Genomic DNA, 21,228 nt, shown 5'->3' on the forward strand with positions numbered 1-21,228 from the left:
AATCTACAAATTTTATGGTAAAAATACATGTACCGAATTTAACCTTCTAGTTCAAAGCATTTTTTAATTATCTTTGTCACAGACATACAGACGGCATAATGTCAAAAATGTGTTTTTCGAATTCAGGGAGATCGAAAACGTGAGGATTCGTCAAAACCTCGAGTTTCAATTTTGTGACGTTTATAATACTTTCTCTATACTTCGTAAATGAGAAAGAAAAAAATGAAACACTAGACGGCAACTTTTTTTTTCTTGTAATTTTCTACACCATTATGTAATGAAACGTGTTAGAGACGAATAAATAGTTATCATGAAATAGCTTTATTTTAAGAATTCAAATCGCTCTCGGTCAGCTTAATGCTCATTTTGGCTCTTGCTTGAATTTTATGTCGAGTACATTTTAACTTATCAAGTGATTGGCACAAGCATCAGTAATACGTCGTCGAAGATCCTGCAATGAACGTTGAAATGGCCGCATATACCTCTTTTTTAGGCATACCCACACAAGAAAAAAATACCATTTTGGTCAAGTCAAAAGAGGTTGCAGATACCCGTCTTCGAAACTATCATATTTAATCATTTGCTGTTGGTTTGGTTTAGTTTAGTTATATTAATGCCCCGTTTAAAAACAACATTAAGGCTATTTTAGGAAAGACTTCAAATGAAAAAGATGACATTTTTAAGGACCCCTAAAAGTATTTTGATATTTAAAGCTTCTTTTTAATGCCCATTGAAAACTTGATCTTGCAATATGTATTATTCGAAAATCAGTAAATGACCAGGAGTTTCAGAAAAAACTTGTGAAACTGTACCAGTTATAGCTATCTCAAATGGACAGGTAAGATGTTCCATGGATACTTGCATAATTCATAAACTTCGTACAATTTCCAGATTCCAAACGAGAATCCAGTTGATATGCCTCAAGGGATGACTTAGCATGATCTGCATAGTATCTAATCTGTTTGTAAAAAACACACTCCGCAGCTTTTGAACCACAATTCCTTAGATTGCCAATCATAGGTCAATGATTGCCTGTATTGTGACTTCGTATAAATAGAGGATTAATTTTTGAGGAGGCAGATATTTTCTTCTTTCATTTCATGTTTCGCGTTGTGACACAGTTTTGGAAATGTGAACAATCAATTGCATATTTTACATACTTTTTCCTTAGTATTACTGTATCTAACAATTTGTAACTGACATTTTCCCATTATTTCATTTCGGTTTCCAGACAAGAAAGCTAACTTTAAAGTTTTCAGTCAAGTGGCGCTGTAAATGATCTCATTGCGCAGAAGAGGGATACTATTTCATTTTATCATACTCAGACATCATTTTAATGCCTATATATTTCATCGTTCTGAAGTTAAAGAGAAGTGAGTATAAGGGATTTAAATGGACACCCATTATATACGTGTGTTATTTGTTAATATACGAAACGTAATAAGAAGTAACACTGAAAATTATTTATCTTATCTAGACAAAAGATGAAAAATAAAGACACAGAAATACTTTTCTTACAGCAGTTAAGTTTTATTAATGTATGACTTTTCTTACATAATGGATCTTGACTGTCAGGCACGGGTTTTTCAACATCTTATGTACACAAAAAATGATGCAGCAAAATAAGAAGCGCTCAAAAACAATGATGAAACGACTAGTTCATTTACAAAAATGAAGGAAAGAAAATTATAACATGGCGAACGATCTACGAGCTTGATGATGTCATGAAGAATGAGACTACACTGATATGCAGGATGAAAAAAAGACATTTTACACCATTCCAGAAAACAATGAGATCTTTAATAACAAAACTCTTTCATAATACTTCGGAATATCAATGCATCTCATAATAATCAATGTAATCCTTCAATATTCAATAATAAGATCAATAACAATCAAGTGACACAACTTGAAATTCAAATATTACAATGATTTATTATTTACAAAATTTTTCCGTTTCGGAAATTGCACAAAAATATAACTACACTTTTTTTTTTTTTTTTGTACATTATTCCGTTCAACAAAATCGCCGAACACAAAATAATCAATGCATGTGGTGATCAAAGTACAGAAAATGGGATTAAGAAAGGGATTGCAAATAGAATACAAAACAAAATTCTCTGTTTTAAACAAGAAAATGATAAATTTCTGTTTTTTGAAAAGCTTTTATGAATTGCTTTTTTTAAAATTCGCGTAGCATCCTGGCACTATTCTTCCAATGGTAATAATATATACTTAACATGCAGAACTATTAAAAGTAAGAAATTCAAATCATACGTATTTATAACAATTAAAAAAAAATTGAATAACAATCCAAACTTCCCAAAAAAGAATGATTATTTATAGTAACATATTGTTTAACTACACTTTGGTGTAAAATAATTAAATGACTGAAATTCGTACATCTCCTAAACTTAATTTCAGACCATTCTTTCTTAATCCTTTAAATATAAAAGGGATATATATGTATATATATATATATATATATATATTCCAGAGAACGTTTTTTGTTTCAATATAATACAAATTTTTAAAAAATATAAGCTAAATGTCTTTTATCCTCGGTAGACTTGGGAAACATATGCGAAGAAAAAAAAATTACAATTGCGTTAAATTTACCATAATTTCAACTATAAGAATTTGTAAAATAAACAAAATAAAAAATCATTATCGCGAATATCTTTTTTATACATTGCAGAAACAAGAATACAATCGAAAATATAGCTATAACATTTCATGCATAAAAAAAATCTTGCGAAAATTCATCAAAAGGAAAAAACGTGTCCATACAGTTCTGGCCTTTCATTTCGTTCGTCAAGAATTTTGATTACGAATAATTAAATAAATTTTCAAATTTGCGAATTAATACTGAATAATTCTCTATAGGAAGACGCGACTCGCAACTGTAGAACGCGGCATCAAATGTAAACAAACAAAACTACGATGTCGTATAGTCTTTGTTAACCCATACAGATCATGATATTTATCAATTATTACAAGTTGCGGAAACTACAGTTGATAACCGATAATTGCTCGGGTTATTCCACTTCCGGGTGCAGATAGGTTAAATTACAAATATAGAGCGCAAAAATAACTAAGTTTAAAATATTATATACTTCTTACCAAACAACAAAATTATTTATTATTATTTATTTAAATAATATGGGAAAACGATAAACTCAATGCCATCAAAAAGGTTTCATGAACGAAAAATAAACTTTAAATGAACAGAAATTTAAACATTGATCACCACAATTATATACAGATTTAAAAACAAGCCAAATGCATTTTAATGAAACAAAAAAACAGCAATGTCTTAACTTGACTAAAATACGAAGTACACCAAGGCATATGAAAAAAAGAATTTCACAAGCAAAAAGTACGTCGAAACGTATTTGATTAGTAGAAACCGCAAGCAGTTTTCTGGAAATGTAACGTAAATTGCATTTTACGAATCAAGTCGAATGACCAAAGATATTAAGACTAAACTCGCAAACATTAATAAAACAGCATTGAAAAATGAATCTAGATACATCTGGACATTTCATTCAATAACTTATTTACAAAACAAAGTTCTCCGAGAAGATTTAAAGATTTTTCTAGTCTATAAAGCAAGGAACAGTCGGGTATTTTAACACTGCAGCTATTTAACTATATGTACAAAGCAAATTGTGAAGGACAGCGCAGGGTGTCCCTCAATATCTACCCTCATTTCGTAGTATTTTACTCACAGTTCAAAACAAGGTAATTATTTTGGGATACCCTGTTTTCCAGTCCTGCACTTGTTCCAAAAGTTCCAGCAAACTGGAAGAAAGCAGAAGTACAGTTTCTTTTTATAAAACAATAATGATCGTCTCGAAACAAACACCCGATGGTATTTTCGGGTGTTTGAAAAGTGTGCGGATTTTAGACAGGGGAAAATTTTACACCGTCGCCTCGTATTTGGGTTTTGAGGAAAAACCCCATTTCGAAGTACCTTTTTTTTTCTTAAAAAAAATAATAATTAGAAATCTTATACAAAAATACGAATAAGATATTTTTTACATACATTCGAATATCTATAAAGATTTCAATTTTGAAATGGAAAAAGATACTGTACATATATAATACAATACACATTCGCTATGTACACAATCGTTTTTCCGCAATTCTTGCTCCATACATAAAAACAAAAAGGAAAAAGAAAAAAAAAAAATCATTTTTTTTTATTTTCAAATTGGGGGAAAAAAATCTTCGTTTTCAACAACATTTCAAAATAAGACTTGTAAACTTCGGAATAAAATACTCGTCAAAAAAAAAAAAAAAAAATCGTCTTATACAATAATTTAGAGACTTGGCACAGGTTCAGGTAATGTATTTTTACGTCATGTGTTTCAGTAGCTTATTGATTAAAAATGGAATACTGCAATCGAATCCAGAATGTCTACTTAAGTCACAAAGAAGGAACAGGAGGGAGAATAGTAACTATAATTCCTATACTATTTTGGAAGCCGATTCTGGCCATTTCACAAACTGTTAGAGTAAAAAAAAAGTACTAAATTTTTAAATTATAATTAAAATATTTAAAATTGCTGTCTTAAGAAATCCAAAATTGTCCAATCGTAGCTTGGTTAATTCGAAAGCGAAATTCGGCAATAAGGTTTGGTCCTTTAAATCTTGCATTTTCATGACATTAAAATATTGTCGATAATTTATACTTGTTTTGATTAATTCAAGATCGAAATTAAAAACTTAGAACATCTCTGAATTTTCAAGAGCTAAATTGTTTATATGTAATGAAATACGGAGGAATGGTCCATACCTCTTATGACTATAAGGTATGGTCTTTAATACCATAGTAATTAATTTTTCTAGGTTTTTTTAATTAATCTGAGGAATTTACATTGCTGTAAAATGCATAAAACTATTAAATATTAATAGTTTTTGCTTATTAAAATTATGGTATTCTTTCAAAGATTTTATACTTGGGTCCAGTTTTTTTTTTTTTTTTTTTTTTTTTGAATCCTGGATATACAGAATTTTAATTATAAACTTTTCGGCTTCATATTAGCTAAATCCTATTGTATTTGCAATACAGAGTAATCCATTTAAATCGAAATGAAGCAGAATAATTAATGTGAAATAACAGAATATTAAATAGGAAACAGAATAGTGATTAGCACCAGTATTAAATCGAATTTACAAAGCTAAAATAATGGACCCAATTGGAAGTTATGTGACCTCAATAGAAAAGCAAAATCATTTACAAAATATGCATTGGTGGGACTGAAAAGCAAGTGAGCTTCCCACTGCATCCAGTATTTTTTCCTATAAAAAAGCTTCTTTAGGTAGAAGCAAAAGTTACGTTTTTCTTCACAATATTGCACTTAACCATTTTATTCAAAATGGTGAAGATTTTCTTCCTCCTCCCCCCTGAACCTTGAGATCAGAAAAAAAAAAAAAAAAAAAATCAACAGTAAAAAAAATAAAAAGGTGGGATACTTTTGTAAAAGCAACTCAAATATGTGACTTCAGAAATCGGTAGACATTCTGAATTTATAAATCAAATGGCATAAATTACAAAATGTGAACTTCATTTGAAAAATTACAGATTCATAATGACTTTCCAAATCCACTTCCGAGACCTCCTCTCTTACTTAAAAATATACAATCATTTTAGAGTGGACATTACCACATCGAATAACGCAATAGAAAACACTGCAAAGTTGCAGTTAATATATATTACAAAAATAGAACTCCAAAAGCTGTCAAAAAAATATCTTCCTAGTGCTTTACTTTCAGTTTGTAAATACCTTTTCTTTGGAAAAATGGGATTAAACTTATAATTAGCCGATATGCAAGAAATGTTAGTGAACTAACTTGCTAACAGGACGACCCATCATTCTTGAGCTTTAGTTACGAGACAATTATAATAGATCTAAACACAAAATATGTATTCGAATCCTAAATTCTGAATTCAAAAAGGATTCTTGCTGTTATTATATAAATTCTGGTTTAATAATTCTATATGAATATGTACAAATACACGAAAGAATGAAGAATTAGTCTTCCTACAATATATAGATATATATTATAAAGATTTCTAAAAAAATGGATGAACTTAAAAGTTTGGTAAATTATTTACCGAAATTAAAATTTAAAAAATAAATTTAGGTTATAATTATCCACTTATTTTATAATGTAGTCATATTATTAAACAAATTACTTACTTAAGGAATATGTAGATAATTATTAAATTAACTATATTTATAAATATATTTTATAATTATGAAGGTTAATATATTATTTATGGCTAGTTTTATCAATATTTTGAACCTGAAATTTAGAAAATGAAAGAACTTTAATTTTGTTAAACTTATTAGAGAAATTGAAAAGCCCCGCCATTTTTTATTCAATTTAAAGAGAGTAATTTTATATCGATGACAAAAAAATTAATAAAATGAATTGGATACTAGAAATTATTTTTAAAAGTACTTGAACAGCCTTGAATTTAAATATCAAATTCCTTCAAAACAAGATTTCTATTAGATATCAAATTAAGTATTAGCTGCATACAATTCTGAATATTCATTATGGTATATTGATTTAAGGAAACTATTATATCTTGAGTACACTTATTTCCTGTTAACTTTCAACATGATTTTGAAACTCAATTTTTGTTTATATATAAAGGTTTTATTACACAGATTGATTATAACTAAAGATGCAATTTGGAAACATTGAAAATTAAGAATCACTGGTCAGAATGACCAGATTACACTTCAAACACTGGAATTTTTTTATGGAGGGAGGGGGTTCTTAAAAAATAGTGGACAGAATATACAACATTTCTCGAAAAAGTTTTGTTTTAGAATTTTCTTATTATAAAGTTACCAAGAATGTTGTTGCCATTCATATGTGCAACAATTTCCTTATAATTAAATTCTCATTTTAGCAGAATATTATTAGACCCGTGGCCTATATGTGGTCTGCTTAGACATTCCATCCTCCCCATTGCAAAATTTCACATAAATGTGTAGAAACTATGGAATTATTAAAAATGCTACGCTAATAGCAAATTTTAATTTTTTGGAATGGCTTCTTATTCATCCCATTCAATAGCTTTATTCGTCTCATTAGTAATAGAGAGTTTTTCAATAATACTTTTAGAGTCCTTATTGAATTTTATAATGAATGATATTATATATATCTCTCTCTCTGACCTTTAGACTTCTTTTTAAAAGGTTTGTACTTCTTTCATTAGCAAATTACTCAATTCATTCAGCATTTAAAACACTTCCAAAGTGATTTTTACTTAAAGATTTTTTTTATCATATCAATTTTCACAGCATTTCTGGAAATATTTTTTGTCCATCATATAAAATTCTATTGCTTTATATGCATTCAAGTCAACTATCCGGTCATTCTAATCAATAGTTCTTAGTCTACAGCATTTTGAATTAATCTCCATTTTGTATTTTCAATACAATTTTATCAGAAAGTTAAGCTACAATTCATTTCTGAGTATTTTAAAACATAACCCAAGCTATTTAATGCATCAGGTTAAAAAAAAATGATTAGATGCTTTGTGGTTTATATATGAAAAAATTTTACTTTACGATTGAATAATCCATGTAAAAAATTTAATCTTCCAAGAATGAAAAGAAAAAAAAAATCTTCCAAAAAAGGGAATTCGGGAAGAAAAAAAATAACGGTGTGTATTTTTTTTTTATGTTGGCCAGCTTTATCATCTGACGGACGAAAAAACCTTTTATTTATTTACTTATGAGGCGGCATTATTTCCGGGTGCGCTCTCGTCTCGCTCCCGGAAGAACCCCCTGCTCGTCTGGCACTCCAACACGGTTATAGTTAAACAATTTGAAGTCACGTCTGTGATCAGAATCTGGTCCACCACCGGATTCTTCTTCAGCCAGACCTCGGGTGGAGGGGGGATTTCCCCGTTTACCCCGCAGCTGGGTTGATTGGCAGAAAACAGAGAACGGTTGCAATTGTTGTTCTTCGGCTGCAGCAGAGTGGGGTGGGGTGTCGTTTGCAGAGCCGCCGAACGGGGAGGGTGGCCGTTGAGTTGTTGGGGAACATCTGGTTTTCTCAAATCGTTATTATTGTTCTCTTGATCTGAGTGGTTGGCGGGAGATTCGGCCTTCTCTTCTACGACACCGTTTGATTCCAAGCAGCTGCTATTACTATCACTGCTAGGAGTCATTGTTCTTTTATTCGAAATCGAGCCAAGCGATTTGGAAGACTGTCCGCCCCTGGACAGGGACGGGCTCTTTCCAGGTGTCTGTTGCGATTGGGCCTGTTTTTTACTGGAGTTCGGGGTTTTGGAGGAACCGAGTTCGGACTCGGTTTGCTGCTGCTGTGTCCATTTCGGACTCTTAGCAACGAGTCTCGGGACTTTCTGGGGAGGAGGAGAGGAAGGTTGACCTTGAGAATGTTCGTCACGCTTGGCCGATTCGCAAACTGGATCTGTAGAGGATTTGTTGCCATTTGTTTCACTTTCCCCGGAGGGACTAGAATCGCTCAGGGCATTAGAGTCGTCGGCGGCCCCGTTGGCAATATCCTCGTCAGCATCAGATCGCTTTCGTTTCAGATTCGGTCTCTCCTCTTCCGCGACGCATGCGTCGTCATTTTCTGAGGAGGCTTTAACTTCATTTAGAGTTTGATTCGCATCTGTGTCGGTAGATGGCGCTGACATCTCGACTTCCGGCGGAGTTGTGTCGTTGGGGTGGTGTGCGCTCCCACCCTCCCCGGACGTGTTATCGTCGGGGTGTCTGGAATTGCCATCTGCTCGAATGTCCTTCCCGTGTTGCAACGAGGCATCACTCCGGCTCTGTAAATAAATAAAAAGATTATTGGCAAAAGCGGTTAAAGGCAAATACGGCGGAATAGGTAATAACAATAAAAGAAACAGCATCCCCCTCCCCTTTCAACCAGTTGCCCATAGTTTGTGTTAAAAGAAATGGGAAAGGGATGTGTATTTGCAACTGTGGCCAATGAACTATGCTTATGAGTTCATGTCAGAAATGAATGGTGTAAATTTTATGGGTTTAAGTGCTAAAAGTTGAGAGTTAAAGTGGATAAATAAAATTTGATGGAATGCAGGACAAGTTTAAATTGGTATAAACAAAATACAGTCATGATTTTAATAGATTAAAACATAGAAGTTCCTTAATTAAAACTATAAAATTAGATTTAATAAAATTTATTAACTCTTCTTGCTTAACAAAAATTTAAGCATGAACTTTATACAAAATCGAAGTTGTTACATAAAGCATTGTATTATATTTATATAACTAAAACTTAAGATTCTACATTCATTAAAAAGTAGAAATATATATTTCTCACAGGAGATCGTTAATTTCTTCAAAGGGATAAATTTTTTTAAGCAGAAAAAGTTATTTCATTTTCTGAAAAGTTTAATTTATTTTCTATCTGCAGTCCTTAAGAATTTCAGAAAAAAAAAAGAATAAAATAAAGAGAGCATTCTACTGAATTTATTAAAGTTTAAAGATTATTTTCCCGCCAAAAAAATAATCATAATTTTAAGAAAAAAAATTATAAATATGTATCAAATTCAATAAAAAAAAGTGTGTCATTATATAATGTCCGTTTTTAATATAAAAACAGTAAATCAAATTATGATTTTGTAAACTCCAATTTTTATCATATTTCTAGCTTAAATGAACTTTTTATTATGCCTTAAACAGCAGGAAGTCGTGATTTAATTTTGTTTTTCAAAATTAAATCATTATTGACCATCATTAAATCATTATTATCATCTAGATTCCAAAAAATTAATTCTCAAATAGAAGTATTCCCATTTTCAAGAAGATTCTTCTATTTAATCCAGGGGCAAACTTCCCGAATTGCATGAAACTTAACTATTTAAGGCTTTTTTTTTACTTACATTATTTGGGGGGGGGAGGCAGAGGATTAGGAGTAATTTTATAACTATACACTGTGATCACATAACAGTTAAGATGGCACTTTCACAAAATTTCCTAAAAAGATTTGACCCTCAACACCCTATACCAGATAGAGCTTTTGATGAATCAAATTTTGAGCTCTATACATTGCAGTCACATAGAAAAAAATTTTCATAAAAAAGACCTTAATCTATGGATAAATTCAAAACAATTGCATTGATTACAAGTGGCTATAACTTTCTAGCAATAATGAAATATAATGATACTTATATGTTAATAACTAATATGAAGGAAATTTATGAATAAAGTACAGAAAGCTTTGTGCTTTCATAGAAAATGATTGTTATATATGACTCAACCATGTGGTAGTCCATTTTATGTCAAATAAAACCATGCATAATGATATTATATTATATATTATATATATAATGATTATTCAATAACTGCATGTATTTCTCTATGAGACTATCAAAATTTTTATAAAATTATCTTCAATTTAATAGAAAATGTTACAAACTCTTGTCTTAATACCTCACTTATGTGTAAGAGTGACTGAATTAAAGATATGCATAGAGAATGTTTCACATGGCAGAGTTACTGTTTGGATATCGTTTGTGAAGCCAAGGAAGAAAAATAAGAAATTATTACACATACAAAAAAAAAAAAAAAAAAAAAACTGTCTTCTGTATTTTAATCAATTTTGTTCAACAACAATCAAGTTATACCCATTTGTAATTAGTAAAATTTGCTTTGAATTTACCCTGAATTTCAACACAAAAAACATGGAATTGTTATAAACAATTTACTCAGAAACATACAATTAACTTGTAACTTTATTCCTATATATACTATTCTGTTCTTCAAGGGGCAAAAAAATCACGTGCACTGGGCAGTTTTTCTAGAAATTAATACAGCTTTATATATACACTCATGTCCAAAATTAAGGTCACAAAAATGTTTTTCAAAGTAATTCTAAATAGCTACCAGTAAAATTTAAACAAATTATATTTTGTATATTGTGAAGGACCAGTAACACAATATTAATCTTTGTTGTGGGAAAAAAATGTTGTTTAGCATTAGCTTTTGAGGAACTACTGAAATTAGACTGTTTAGGCATCTGGGATTTTTGCCTGCAATTTGGGGAATATTGCATTAAAACAAAAAAGTTAACCTGTTTCCAGTGAGATTGAGTTCTCATAATCGTTTAGTTGATTCCTTGAGATGGAGAACAGTTAGCAGGCTTGAGGCAGGGTAGTCTCAGGCGGAGGTGGTTCGATGGTTACAAGTGGCACCAAAAGTGGTATTCAGGTTGTGGAATCAATTCCAAACAAGTAGTACTGTAACCAGGAAGGCCGACCAAGGCTGTTACAGAGCGATGACGCCTGCACAGGATCGCTATTTGGCATTAAGCGCACGACGGCATAAGCTGACAACGGCTCCTCAACTTGCTCGTGACCTTGCTGCTGCGTCTGGAATTCCAGACAAAAAGTATACAGATGTCTAGCAGAGAGGGCGCTTTATGCCTGGTGACCAGTTGAGTGCATCCCTTTGACTGCATCCAACAGAAAAGCCTGGTTGTTCTGGTGCCGAACACATCAGTCTTGGGCACGGCAAGAATAGGGGCGTGTTCTTTTCAGTGATGAGTCGAGATTTACCACACAGAGTGACACTCTTTGAATCTTCATCTGGAGAGAGCGAGGAGCTCGCAATCATCCCTCCTACGTAAAAGAAATCGGCAGATTTGGTGGCAGAGGAATCCTTGTCTGGGGTGGCATAATGTTGGGCAGTCGTACACCACTGCACGTCTTCAATGCGGGTACTGTCAATGCACATCTCTATAGAGATGAGATCCTTGAAGCCTATGTGAGGTTGTTCCGGGGTGCTTTTGGACGAGACTTCATATTTATGGACGATAATGCGCATTCACACAGAGCCCAGATCGTTGATGTTTTTCCTGAGAAAGAGGATATTCAACGTATGGACTGGTCCTCGAGGTCTCCCGATCACAATCCTATTGAACATGTTTGGGATGGTCTTGGAAGAGCCATTGTACAGCGTAACCCCCTCCTAATACCCTCCAAGAGTTAAAAGCCGCACTTTTGGAAGAATGGGCTTTGTTGCTCCAAGCATTTATTGACACCCTCATAAACAGTATGAAAGCTCGTTGTGAAGCCTGTATAGCAGTGCACGGTGGTCATACTCCATATTAGACAGGCTTTCCCCGAGATAAATGCTTTATCTCTGATTCATAATGTAACACTTTTTGATATAACCTGTTTCTTAATTCTCAATTAAAATCATTTCCATGTTGTTATGTGTCTATGTTCTTTCTTCAATTGCAGTGTACCCCTGTGCAAAATTTCGTGGCAACACAGTGAATAGTTTTTCCATTTTTCGCAGATTTTATGTTTGTGACCTTAACTTTGGACATGAGTGTACATTAAGAAATAGCAAGTTTCAGTTCATTCATAGATGCCACCTTAAATGTTCATGTGTGAAGTTTGTGGTTACCTATTAGATGATTACATTGCATAACACTCAAACATGTTACTAACAGGCAATATATTAATATTCTTGCTAAAATATTATTTCTTAATATTTAATTTCAAATTTGTTTTTGAACAAGTAATAACTTGGAATTAAAGTTTATTAAAGACCAAATCTTTCCTAATTTTAAAACATGATCCAATGATTAAGGCAATACTTGAGCTGGTAAATACCATCTTCAAACTTCCAAGTTACAAAAAGAAGATGCTTGTTTCCTCATAGAATTAACTTGCATCAAGCCCATATATGGTTGATATGCAGTAGAATCCATACTAAAACTCTAAATGTTTTTAATCTTGCACTGACATTTTTATCACTAGGTTATTGCTGCCTTCTCATTTTCATAGTATATCTTTAAATGGCATATTTTAAATAATAATTACATAATCAATATTTAAATAAAGGCTTGTAAAAATCCTAAGCATGAGAATAGAAAATAAAAAAATAAAAAAAAATTAATCAGTAAATTAGGTGGCGAAGAAAGATTCTTTTTGCCCAGATATCAAGAAAATAGAATTTCACAACTTCCCTTTCAACATTTCCATCCCTAATTTCATAAGGGATAGAACTATTAATTATTTAAGCATTTAAAAAAAAATGTTAATTGTCTTCCAGCAATGCATCACTAGATTAAGTGAAAAAGCAATTAGGAATTGAAGTCTCTAACTTAAAAGAAGTTACAGTAAATTAAAGAATTATTAATATAAAAGTTATTTGTTATCACATATCAATAATTCAGCTAACTTAAATCGTCATTCTATCTTCACAATATCAAATTTTTTCCAACTGGATTGTCTAACAATGAATTCAAGTTTAAACCCTCTCTACAAAATAAAAATCCCCATTTTAAAATTCTAGATATTTTGTTTACAAATCAATATGAGGAAAGGTTTATACACATACATGTCCAATGAATTTTAAAAGAAAGAAATGGTTTTGAATTCTGACAATAAAGGTTAGAAACACTTCACAGCAATATTCTATATCATGTAAACTGTCAAATATAGTTTTCCTATTACATATCGTGTAATCGTAAATAATAAAATGAGAAGAGTTCTAAATGAAAAGAACTATAACTTTTGAACCAAAATAAATTGAAGAACTAAATAAGAGTATTTTCTTAAACAAAAGAACTTATAAGAGTATTTTCAAATAATTTTAAATACAACTTTTAAGATTTATAAGACAAAACTAAAAACAATAATTTAAAAAAATTGTTATCATAAAATTTAGAACAAATTCTTCAAATTTGAAATAAAACAATTTAATCCATCATTCTAATAATAAAACAGATGTAGCAAGAAGATAGTGTAATTTTTATTTCTTCTTTTTTTCTTATGCAGTTAACCCAAAAGTATGAGAAACAAACGGAGGAAATTAACATATAAAAAAAAACTATATAAATAACAACACATATTAATGAAATACATTTTCATTCACATGGAAATCAAAATGAGTTCTGAAAACACATTAAAAAGATTTCGAAAGTATCATTATTTGTCTGACTTGTTTTATAAAATTGCTATAATTTACACTTTTTATGCACATTACAGAAAATGCCATAACAGCATTGATAAATGAATAGGAAGCAGGAATGTACTTGATAATACCAGGGGTGTTTGTGGGACCCCAAAAAATCCCCTGAAACTTTTACGGACTTACTACCGGCATTTTGGAGTTTCGAGAAGGGGGGGGGGAGAAATGAAAAATTACAATTATGAAGCATTGAATGACCTAATTATAAAAGTTCAATGAATTACTTTTTTTTTGCAAAATTAATAGCCATAAATTTTCAAACATATAAACTACTACATTTTATGCAAATATTTTAAATTACCTGAATTAATTCTTTTTAAAAAAATTATCTAATTTCTGCTGCTTTTTTTTATTTTCTGATGTTTGTGGGCTTGTCTTTCTTTTGTGGTGAACTTCATAATTGCAGGAAGGTTGACTTTTATTTTCCTCATTTACAGTTGAAGAAATTTCCTCGAGAACTGCACATGCAGAGGTAGAAGCAGTTTGCTTTTCTGCTAATGTAGAAGGTTTTTCAGAGACTTTTATAGGTGACTCATCTGAAATACATGTTTTTAAGTCCTCTTGATATGTTTTCCAACTTCTGTTCATATTCAGTAAGAGATCTTTGTGAATTGGATCAGTCATTGGATTTTTTGAGCCATATTTTTCACATGAGGTTTCTTGAGAAGCCATTAAATCATATTTAATAGTCTGCACTGCATCTAGGGAATCAATCTTAAGAGAGGTTCTATAGTCAGTGACAAGTGTATCCATTAAGTTGAATGCACTTTCCACTAATGGGCCATGGAAGCAGCTAAGGCAGGCTTTGACCAATTTAGCCAATGTAGGATACTTATAATCATTTGTGAAATCATCTTTTAAATTAAAAACTTTAGACCAATATTTATCAATTGTACACTTGACTTGATTTCCACTTTCATCAGATGTGTAGAGCATTTCTTTGGTGATATCAATATCACTCTGGTATAACCTTATTTCAGCTTCTACTTTTGACTTTTCATTATCACTAAAAATATGGGACATAAAAGATGATAATTTTTCAAAAGCTAATATTGTACTGGTTTTACCTCTTAGCTCTGGATCTAATGCTGTAAAACTAATTAGATATGAATTTTTAAGGGGTAATTTCTGTTTCATATGCTGAAATTTCAAAGTGAAATTCTCTTGCGTACATAAATAAAAAAATATTTCAATAAGCGAAACGAAAAATTTACACGTGCATCAATAAATGAAACGAAAATTTTACACAGCGGAGAAAAAAAAGTTGTGAAGCGATCAATAACAAATAGCTAATACAGCGAAAAATCCCCCTTCTCTACTTATTGGCGCCACGCCAGGAGAGATAAGACCTTTGAACCCAGAGTCACGTTATCGCACATCTGGTTGAACGAAGTCTCTCCCTTTTTTTTTCTGCCGCGCCTACTTGAAAGGCGCGGCAAAAGAATCCAGAAGAGAATGTCCGAGAACCGGGGGAATGAGTCATAACTCGCAATAAGGAAAGAACAAAAAAGAAGTTTTTTCCCGCTTTTCACGCATTATCACTGCTTTTGGAGAAAGAAAGGAAAAGTTTTCACCACACACACTGACCTTGCGTTTTCTGCTTTCAAAGCAAACAAAATTACCCAGATCAAAATAAATAATTCATTATTATTCCTACTTCCTTTTGAACGACGATCCCCGGAATTTCCGGGTATCGAAGTTCAAAATCCCCGGAATTCCGGGCTTTCCCTGGAGCACAAACACCCCTGTAATACAATTAACATCAGCCCAATTTAACAGAACTGCAAAGGAAATTTGGTATATTTGGAGACTAAATTTATAAAAATAATATATATTTTGTTTTCAGGTATCATAATGATACAAGTTGCATCTATAACTATTTACCATGTTTTAGAATGTTTACAAAAAATAATTGAAAAATATAAGCCAAAAAAAAAATCATATTAATGAAAATACCAAAATAATGAATGGGTGAAAAAATTTTCTACTTACCAACGTTCTATCTCGTTTTGGTTTAGGGCCTCTTTTAGCTGGTCCTCCAGTTTTGTTTTGGCTGAAATGAAGAAAAGTTTAATATAAGTAGATCTTCAAAGAAAAAATTATTATAAATACACATTTAAAAATTATTACTAAAAAAATCCGCTTTTTATATAGAACAAAACTGATTACTAGTGCGAGAGATAAGTGCCACGAGTTTGTGGATGAGAAGTAAAGTGTCTACGCATGCCAGTTCTCATTTACTTTAAGAGTACAAAAATGGAAATATGGCTAGTCCCATTTTAGACAAAAACTGTTAAACTATTTTAAATCACAGCACCCGGATTTCTGTTTCCATCTTTTGAAGTATGTATATGCTTAGACATGGAAACATTTATCTTTATTAGTATATAACAAATCTGAAAGCTCTTTTAATTATCTGCAAGTTAAAAGCCAGGACACAACACTTACTTGAACCCAGCAAATTAAGCAGAATATCTCAATTTAAAATTTAAATATAATTGGGGAGTTTTGAAAAAAAAACAAAAAAACTGAGAAGAAAGATCACATTTTAAATTTCACTTATCTTACATATATAAAATTATATATACAAAGAAGTCATATAAAATTGGTATAAATGCCATATCATTAAAAATTCATACATCCAATTTATTTCTTAATTATGGTACTCAGTTACTTAAAGTGATAAATAGTCGACAATGGATTTGCCTTAATAGTTGATGCAGATTAATAATTCTAAACTTTATTGAGAATTTCATCTAACTTTCTCCATTTTTAGTTTCTAGACAGACCTTATACAATTAGATTTTGTCCAAAATCCAATAGAACTGAATTTTACAATAAAACTTCATTTCAAATTTCATCCACATACTTTGCAGCATTTTTGTGCTATTGTAATCATAAACAGACTGACAAGTAAATTCCAAAAACATGTTTTTCAGAATTAGTGGTCTACAAGTGATACATGGAAATTCATCAAAATCTTAAAGTTATTATTATTTTTTCTGTTTTTGTCGTAATGCCTACTTTTTTTTATACTTTGTACATAGGAACGAGATCTATTAATGACATTTTATTTGTAAATGGTCAGGCAGATAAGTGTAAAATAAACATATTCCTTCATTAGTGATGGAGGGAGCAAGGACAAAGCATTAATCTTAAACATTGGCGAAAAATATTAATGAAATTGAAATGGTAACAATAGTATACAAAAGAAAGCATAATGTTTGATAAAACTTGTAGAGTAAGATGGTTATACAAGGTATGCCTCATGAAAATAAAATATTATTTATAACAGAAGTATTACACACAAAATACATAACAATATTTAAAAACATATTAGGTCGTCATCACTGAAATAATACAAATGTCAGAGTAACAAACAAACAAACAAACAAACAAAAAACTGACTGCATTTGATCATTTGGAATGATTGTTTACAGTAAATTAAATTTAAAAAAAATTAAAGCACATTTAAACCTCAAGTTTAAAATATAACTGTTTGATATTGTTTTACTCTATTCATTATTTGTCTCTGTTTTGATTATAGCAACTGCTATATTTTACGCAAGATTTTTTTTTTCATACAATTTAAATGTCAACTTAAAAACAAACATTTTAATAAAAAAAGAAGTAAAAATTTTACTTTGAAATTAAAATTCAAAGTAAGGAAATTTTTTTATCGTTTCTTTATTATTGGTAAAAGCATACAAGAGAAAAATTTATGAAACAATAAAATACAATTAAATTGTAATAATGCTTTTTATTTTTGTAATACAAGTTGTGAGTAAAGTAATTTCGAAAAATTTACCAAAATCAGAGCAGTTATAGATATGCTAATTTCCCAAAATTTATTTAGTTAAATATATGATTGCCGATATGTTATTAAAAAAAATTAAACAATTGAATAAGATTTTAATTAAATAAAAATGTAATAAAATTTTGCAAATTCCTTTTAAATTAAGCTCCTACCACTAAAAAATAATTATCTTTCTTATAAAATTTTTTCTTTTAGAATCCAGGTTGCAAAATATGTAGTTTTCCATATAATCTCACCATCACAGAATTTCCAATTAGTAATATAACATGAAGTTAATATAAAGTTTCATGATGCTACTACTAGTCATATTGCTAGAATAAAAATTTCTTTGAGAATTATTTATAAAACATTCACTAGTACCATCACAACTGAAACATATACAATTATATTAATTTTTTTCGACTCAATATATTAAAAACTGAGTATAAACTCTGACATAAAACTACCAATTGCTCCATTCTAGATACACTAAAACTACCAGTTGCTCCATTCCAGATATTTAAATTATGCAACTGTTTTCACATTACACAGAGAGCATGTTTCGACAAGTTCCACATGGTCACTTTCTATTTAATGTACGACTGCAATGACAAAGCACTGCTGTCAACTGAGAGAGGACTTACAATCTTTAAAGGTTAATAACTTTGAAAATATTTAAAGCAATAAAGCTATGTAATTTATATTCTAAGTTTTTAAAATTTAAATGCAGTTTAAATGAGTATCAAAATGCAAGATCAGCCAAAATGATCAAGATAGAAATAAAGCACAAGAAAATAACATCGAATAAATACAGATTAATGAACACTGTAAAAAGTAGAAGAGTAAACTATTCTTTAATTTGGTTTCAAAGGATACAGCTTTCTTTACATTAAAAAAAAATGTTATTCTTTCTAAAAGATGCATTTAAAAAAATTTAATTGATTCAATATCCTAATTTTATTTATTTCAGAATTATAAAGAAACAGATAAATAAAAGGTTGAACGTATAACAAGAAATCAAGTTAATTATTTCCAATACAAAAATATTATTATCTAACAATTTAGGACCAAAGCAATGACTTTATAATGATTCTAAAAACAAAAGGCAGAATTTTCCAGTTTCGTTATTAAAATAATTATAAAAAGATTTTTGTAGTTTTCTTTCAACACTCAATCTAATGTTTATATTTCGACGAAATGATGAGATATTTCATAATAAAAATAAACAAAGTAATCTATGGATTTCAAAAATTTTATAATTCTTTAAAAACCAGCCAGGATTATTGACATATAATTAAATATGCAAATTATAAGAAAAAATAGAGTGAAAATGCAATGATGCAGTCTCAAAAACGATGACATCATTAAAAAAAAATTTTAAGTGTGAAAACAATCCATCAAAGAGGCTTATGAGTAAATTAATAATAGAAATAAACCAAGGAAGTTGCATCACTATTACATAAATGACAACATACTGGCTATAAAACTATAACTGAAAATGAACAATTTTTTAAAAATTACTACTGAATTCTGCTTCTTAATTTAGTTTGAAAAACAATAGGGATATATATTCTCATAAAAGTTTAAATTACACGAGCATAATTTAGATTAATCTAAAAGAGAAAAAAAAAATGCAGATTTTCCTATCTTAAATCATTGAAGAAATAAGAAATAATTATTCCACATCTAATAAATTAACATTAGCTTTTTACACATTATGAATATGCTTTTTAATGCTTGAAATGGCATGTATATTATAAAGCGCCATATTATTTTATCCGATTTGCTAATATAAATAAAATTTAGTTCAATATAAACGCTTATATTTCAAATATCAAAACAATTTAATAAAACGAACTACAATCCAGTTTTAAGCGCAATTACTTACAAAAACATCTTTATAAAGAACAATTTTAAAAAGAAATACAAACACCTTAAAACCTAAGTTCATGAAATTCAATTAAAAAAGGCGCGCATTCAATTCACCTAGCGCAAAATCTGGAACATATGACAACACAACTAATATTTAAGAAATTTTTTTATTTTATTTTATTTCAAAAATTATGATGAAATTATTAATTGAATAAAAATAAGATTCAGCAAGTAAATATATTTTTACAAATATTTTTGATGTTTCAAAATATCAAAACAAGCATTGCGCATGCCCACATGGCAGCCATTTTGATATATATGCTAAGCGACTTACCTTGCTTCGAATGCATCGATCAGTCGAAAATCAAATATATTTTCTTCTGGCTCCCAAGTATTATGCCTATTAAAACGTAAAACAATCCATCAATATCCAAGGTAAAAGAAAATATAGAAACATCAACACTGGTAATCCATGTTTGTAAACACTAGTAATAAACACAACATAATACGTACTTTTGACTCCAACCTTTCCATTTAATAAGATACTCCACCCGGCCCTACAGTAAAAATAAAAATAATTATTAGAAATCTAATATTAAAGACGATTTTATCATTAACTGCACTCAGGTCAATTAATCAGAGCTTGAAATCCGAGAACATAACAAAATAAACCGCAGATTACTTCTGTTTACCTTCCGTATTCTTTTTTTCTGAATACATTCAGCCGTGAAAACTCCGTCACTGTCACCCAAATTTGACAGTTCCATTTCAGAAGAATCGTCAGAATCCAGACTTACGGGGAAAAAAAGAGTGTGAAACTCTTTATAACTCCATGTGCTGCCACATAAATTTTAACATGCACGTCACAACTATTCTTTAAAATTCCGGCAACGCACAACTTCACACGCACACAATCTTCAGTCGCAGAGAGAAAACTGATTCGTTTCTTCTGGAACAAGATGAGTGGAGGGAGAATAGATCCAGTTCTATGGTTGCCGCGGTTTCTGGAGAACGTCGCCAATATTAGCATTTGGCGATGTTTGAATAAATAACTGAGATGAGAGAATGGTCTAAATGTGTTTTATCAGATTTCAACTTTTCCTTTCACGACAGCAGTATGTGTATAAATACGGAAAGAAATTTTCTAAAAAAAGCAGTGAAGAATTTTTATTTATGAAGATGAAAACAGATTTCATTCAATGCATTTATTTGAAATATAAATAAATAATAGAATGAATAAAATATTTGTATGGAAAAACACATTAAATCATTTTTTATCCAAATTTCCGGTTCCTCCTCCCCCTTCAAATTTTTAAAATCAAATATCCATCATTCTATTTTAACTTGATTTGATTTTTATAAAAGAAGATTCAAGTAGAAAATTTTTGAAAAACTGAAATAACAAAACATTTAATTAAAGATCATTTTTTAAAAAGTGTATTTCTGTAAATATATTAAACAAATACGATATATTTTTTAGAATTATAACAGTACATAAATTTAAAATATTAATTAATTAGAAATTTTACTAGAATAATGTTCCAAAATTAA

General features: G+C 30.1%; 1 protein-coding gene across 1 annotated transcript; it reads right to left on the reverse strand.

Moving 5' to 3' along the window:
• Positions 1-1,509: 1,509 nt before the first annotated feature.
• Positions 1,510-20,607, reverse strand: LOC129975232 (polycomb group protein Pc-like). The gene is made up of 5 exons (XM_056088263.1): positions 20,370-20,607; positions 20,191-20,234; positions 20,012-20,077; positions 16,002-16,062; positions 1,510-8,830 (listed from the first exon to the last, which is right to left on the reverse strand). The coding sequence occupies exons 1-5, from the start codon at positions 20,442-20,444 to the stop codon at positions 7,763-7,765; spliced, it is 1,314 nt and encodes a 437-aa protein (XP_055944238.1). The 5' UTR covers positions 20,445-20,607; the 3' UTR covers positions 1,510-7,762.
• Positions 20,608-21,228: the final 621 nt, after the last annotated feature.

The sequence above is a fragment of the Argiope bruennichi genome, chromosome 7, assembly GCF_947563725.1.
Source record: "Argiope bruennichi chromosome 7, qqArgBrue1.1, whole genome shotgun sequence".
Classification (NCBI taxonomy): domain Eukaryota; kingdom Metazoa; phylum Arthropoda; class Arachnida; order Araneae; family Araneidae; genus Argiope; species Argiope bruennichi.

Coding starts and splice junctions, on each gene's coding strand:
- LOC129975232 (XM_056088263.1), bottom strand. CDS start 20,444: ATGGAACTGTCAAATTTGGGTGACAGTGACGGAGTTTTCACGGCTGAA. Junction 20,078..20,190: donor TGGAAAGGTTGGAGTCAAAA/GTACGTATTATG, acceptor ACGTTTTAATAG/GCATAATACTTGGGAGCCAG. Junction 8,831..16,001: donor CAAAACGAGATAGAACGTTG/GTAAGTAGAAAA, acceptor ATTTATTTACAG/AGCCGGAGTGATGCCTCGTT.